This window comes from Cryptotermes secundus, unplaced genomic scaffold (genome assembly GCF_002891405.2).
Source record: "Cryptotermes secundus unplaced genomic scaffold, Csec_1.0 scaffold1551, whole genome shotgun sequence".
Classification (NCBI taxonomy): Eukaryota; Metazoa; Arthropoda; class Insecta; order Blattodea; family Kalotermitidae; genus Cryptotermes; species Cryptotermes secundus.
Window position 1 is genome coordinate 33,789 of NW_019739253.1, and position 4,462 is coordinate 38,250.

The window sequence follows — 4,462 nt, forward strand, 5'->3', positions numbered from 1 at the left end:
GCCATTATATTTCATTATAAATTTAAAAAACTAATGGTACTCACATTTAGCTCTCCGAACTTTAAACTTCTCTTCTGTTGCAGTTCACAATTACTGAGTGTTTTAGGTTTTCCATAGTTAGTCGTCTCCTGTTGTCTCGTAAGATGTCCTTATAGCGGGAAAAACTTCTTTCCACCTCACAGGAACTTAGGGGCGCATGTACAAAAGCCACTATTTGTCCACTGTTAGTGATTTTTTACTTGGCAGTTCAGTACGTTTACCGGCTAAAATTTCTTCAATTTTACAAATTTGTTCACATCCTGGATTTTTTAAAGAATGCTATGTACTTTTTCCTTTACTATTTCACCACCTCTTCCAGAAACCGAATTCAATTTGGAAACAGTGGTTCTGAACACATTTAACGACTGATACAAAGTAGGCTTGCTATTGCTTGCCTCCAGTGAGGAAATGGCGGATGGAAAATGAGAGAAGTGAGCAGATACGTGTATATAGGAAAGATTAGTTTCTAGTTCTGCGTTTTTTAGTACATCTTGGGCAATTTGAATTGATGCTGCACTTTTGGGATCAAAGGTATTCACGACATTCCTAACTGTGACTAAATGTTTGGTATAATATCTCGCTGCACACAGCCACGCGCCCCAGCGCGCTAAAATTGGTTCTGGCGGAAGTGGAACGCTCGGTGCTACTGCTTTAAAGGCTTCTTTTCTACATGGCGCTTTAACAAATACCTTCTTCACAGAAGACACCAACTTGTCAACAAGCGGGAAATTTGCACGAATTGTTTCTGCAACACGGTGCAACCCATGGGCAAGGCAAGTCAAATGTGTCATATTTGGAAATATAACTTTAAGAGCAGTACCGGCTTTCATCATATAACTTGCGGCATCAGTCACAAAGAGCAATACGCTCTCATACTGAATGCCACTCGGCCATAGTAAATTCTGAAACTGCGGAGCTATTTGTGGTTTCAAATTGCTCTACCTCAAGAAGATATGGGGTAGATTCTTCGTTCTTATTAAGGGATCCAACTATACAATTTGCCATCAACCGTCCCTCACAATTTTATGTTTCGTCGATTGATACCCACACAAAATTATCTTGAATCTTATCTCTAATGCTTTCAATTGTAAGATCGTATCACTGTATAGTACTGTATAGTATTACATTGATAGCGGCTACATGTGAACGCTTCCAACTAAAGGTAGGCGCACATATGCCGTCATCGGACGGACGGCACGGATCGGACGGATCGGAATTTTTTGTGTGACTGCGCACACCAGATTCGGAGCATCCGCATTTCCGACAGGTGGTCTTGCCTTCAAGAAGAGCTCAGTTCATAGCGTAACATCGTTAAGTGAAGTTCATCTTCTTGACTATTCTTTGAAGTTTGTTTATTGATTATCGTGAACAGTTATGGATAGTGAGGAAGAAGTTGTAGTAACAAGTTGCTTGCTGGCAGAAGAGGAACAGAAACGGACACGAAAACGGAAAATTTGGGTTCACAAAATAAATAAGAAAAGAGTGGATTACGGAGAGTATCATACTTTGTTCCCTGATTTGGTAGATGATGACGTCAAGTTTTTTAAATACTTTCGTACGACTTACGCCAAGTTTTCAGAACTCCTGAACATCCTGAGACCACATTTAGTGAAGCAAAATACTAAATACCGCCATGCAATAGAACCTCAACAAAGACTAGCAGTATGCTTAAGGTACGTATACAATATTTTTATTATTTGGCCTGTGAGACTATAGGCAGGGGAAACCGAAGTTCTCGGAGGAAACCTACCCCAGCGCCACTTTTGTCCATCACAAAATCCCACGTGCCCACCCGGGTTTGAACCTGGCCTGCCAATATTATAATACATTTCAGACATTTTTACTCTTAATGATTTAATAAAAGTAAATGACAACAAGTTGAAAAAGTAGCATTATTTAATGGGAACTTTCAGCAATGACAATAAGTTGAAAAACAGCAACAGTATTTAACGCGGATATTTCAGCAAACTGTCTATTATAGCATCATCAGTTGTCTCAATATCAAGCGATGGGTTCAAGACTTGTTGGTGTTGGGCAGGACTGTGGGTCGCCGAAGAAATGACCGAGTTCGACGAATCCATTTCTTGTGCCAGTCGCATTTCCACGCTGTTTACCATCTGAAATAGTTGTCCCTTAATGTGAATTTGGTCCTGAAGTGGAAAGGTTTTCACAGTCCGAGCCATATTAATGAAAAACTCGATTAACGGGTCAGTCGGTGGGTTTGTTGTGGATTTCATTTCCTTAGACTTGAGATATTTGTCCAGTACTGATGCTGCAGTCGGTTGTGGCGTGGAGTTCCGTGAAATTCGCTTCCGACGACCATATGTGTTTGAATGTGTGTTTGCGAATGATGAACGTTGTGTGTCACTTGTTGCTGGAGAACATGGGGGAATTTGAAATGTCGTAAGGGGGTGTTCTGATTGAGTTTCGTCCTCTTCTTCCTCCAAATTACTGCTTGCGTATGGAATTGAAGGCGTGAGGTTGGTCATTCGATCTTCGTCGTCATGTAGGTATGGAGTGAGGAACTGAAGCTCTTTATGAAATTTGGGTGGCTTCATTTTTGAAACTGCCTGCCCACTTTTCGTGTTGAGCAGATTCAATGCTTTGCGATGGTTGTCCCTGATTCTGGTCCATTTGGATTTGCAGATTGCACCTGAAACAGGTAATATGTACGAGATTATTAGCAATTGAAGTATGTAATATACTCGTACATACAGTATTACATGTACAGTCCAAAACCTGTTTCCGGCTGGCTGGCGAAGCCTGTCGCACTCCCCTGGGGCAATGATTCATGAATGACAAATTAAATGAAATGATTGTGGAGCGTTGCTGGAATGAAATATGACAGGGGAAACCGGAGTGTACTAGATCCTTCTTTCTCATTGTTTCAGATTTTTGGCTACTGGGAACTCGTTCCGGTCACTTGCTTTTTCCTACCGTCTGGGTGAGAGTACAGTTCGCGAAATTGCGTATTCAACCTGCGACGTTATATGGACTGTCTTGAGGCCCGTAGTTATGCCAACACCTGATGAACAGTTATGGATCTCATCAGAATAAGGCTTCCGTGAAAAGTGGAATTTTCCGAATGCGGTGGCCGCTCTCGATGGCAAACATGTGCAAATTCAAGCACCTCCACACAGCGGCTCGGATTTCTTTTGATACACAAAAATGTTCAGCACTGTCCTGCTAGTATTAGTCGATGCTAATTATAAGTTCTTAGTTATTGATGTCGGTGCATTTGGTAAAAACTCTGATGCTAGCATTTTCCGAACTTCTTATTTGGGTAAGGGCTTGGCAGATGGAAGTTTACACCTTCCTCCACCAAAGCTACCTCCAAGAGGAAATATTATCTTACCACATGTCATTGTTGGGGATGAAGCTTTCCCATTATGCACTTACTTAATGAGACCTTACTCACGTGATGATGTGGATCAAAACGAAGAAAAAAAGATTTTTAACTATCGGTTAAGTTGTGCAAGGAATACAGTGGAGAACACGTTTGGAATATTGGCTCGAAAATTCAGAATTTTCGAACGCAAGTTGAATGTTTCCCATTAACATTTTTTTACAATTATTATGGCTACATGTTGTCTACATAACTTTTTAAGAGATGACACATGTCACTGGACTGAATCTGATTTGCAAGTTTCTCTTTCCAACGTGGAAGGTTTGAGAAGTCTCAGAAGAAGTGGTGGTACTTCACGTCAAGATGCTTTAGAAGTAAGGGAATGTTTCAAACAATATTTCAACTCAGATATAGGTTCCGTTGAATGGCAGCAAAGAAGAGTTCAAGCTGGACAGCGCCTGCCTTAATATATTATTCCTTACTGTAGCTGAACTATGCTATAATACTAATTATATTGTAATTTTGTACTCTCATTGTAAAACTGTATTACTATTACTCTGTTACTGTAAAGTGTGTTGTAAAATGTAGTGCATTTTTATTAGTTCACTAATAACATCCCACTGTAATGTAAAATGTACATGATTAAATTGTAGAAGTACTTGTACTTACCGAGGTGGTTCATTCTCCTTCCAATCTCTTCCCAAATGTTGTCCCTTCGTTGCTGGTTAGAATAGTCAGGGTGTCTCAAATTGTACAATTCTTCATATTCTTGCACGATGACAATCAATTGAGCTGAATCCATTGGAAAATTCACCAGTTGTAAGCACATTGAATGAAAACGAACTAACAGCTGCTAACGTCGTCAGAAGTGAAATCCCGAACACGTCATCCGCTCCGTACGGCCTAATCGGATTGCCTGCCCCTCTCGGGAATACCCGTCGGCATTGCCGAACTCCGATACGTACGATGCGGACAAGTGAGCGCAGGCTCATTTGACACGATGTATGTAATAATAAAATCCGATCCGTCCGATCCGTGCCGTCCGTCCGATGACGACAGGTGTGCGCCTACCTTAAC

The 4,462-nt window shown here is 41.0% G+C and overlaps 1 protein-coding gene across 1 annotated transcript; it reads right to left on the bottom strand.

Annotated features, from left to right (window-relative positions):
• Positions 1–1,800: 1,800 nt before the first annotated feature.
• Positions 1,801–4,230, bottom strand: LOC117282911. The gene is made up of 2 exons (XM_033754453.1): positions 4,055–4,230; positions 1,801–2,692 (listed from the first exon to the last, which is right to left on the bottom strand). Exons 1-2 carry the CDS (start codon positions 4,212–4,214, stop codon positions 1,986–1,988), a joined length of 867 nt encoding a protein of 288 aa, XP_033610344.1. The 5' UTR covers positions 4,215–4,230; the 3' UTR covers positions 1,801–1,985.
• Positions 4,231–4,462: the final 232 nt, after the last annotated feature.

Excerpts from the sequence above, each read along its gene's own strand:
- LOC117282911 (XM_033754453.1), bottom strand. The coding sequence starts at position 4,214 with ATGTGCTTACAACTGGTGAATTTTCCAATGGATTCAGCTCAATTGATT. Across the intron at positions 2,693-4,054 it reads AAGGAGAATGAACCACCTCG|GTGCAATCTGCAAATCCAAA; the intron begins GTAAGTACAAGT and ends TACCTGTTTCAG.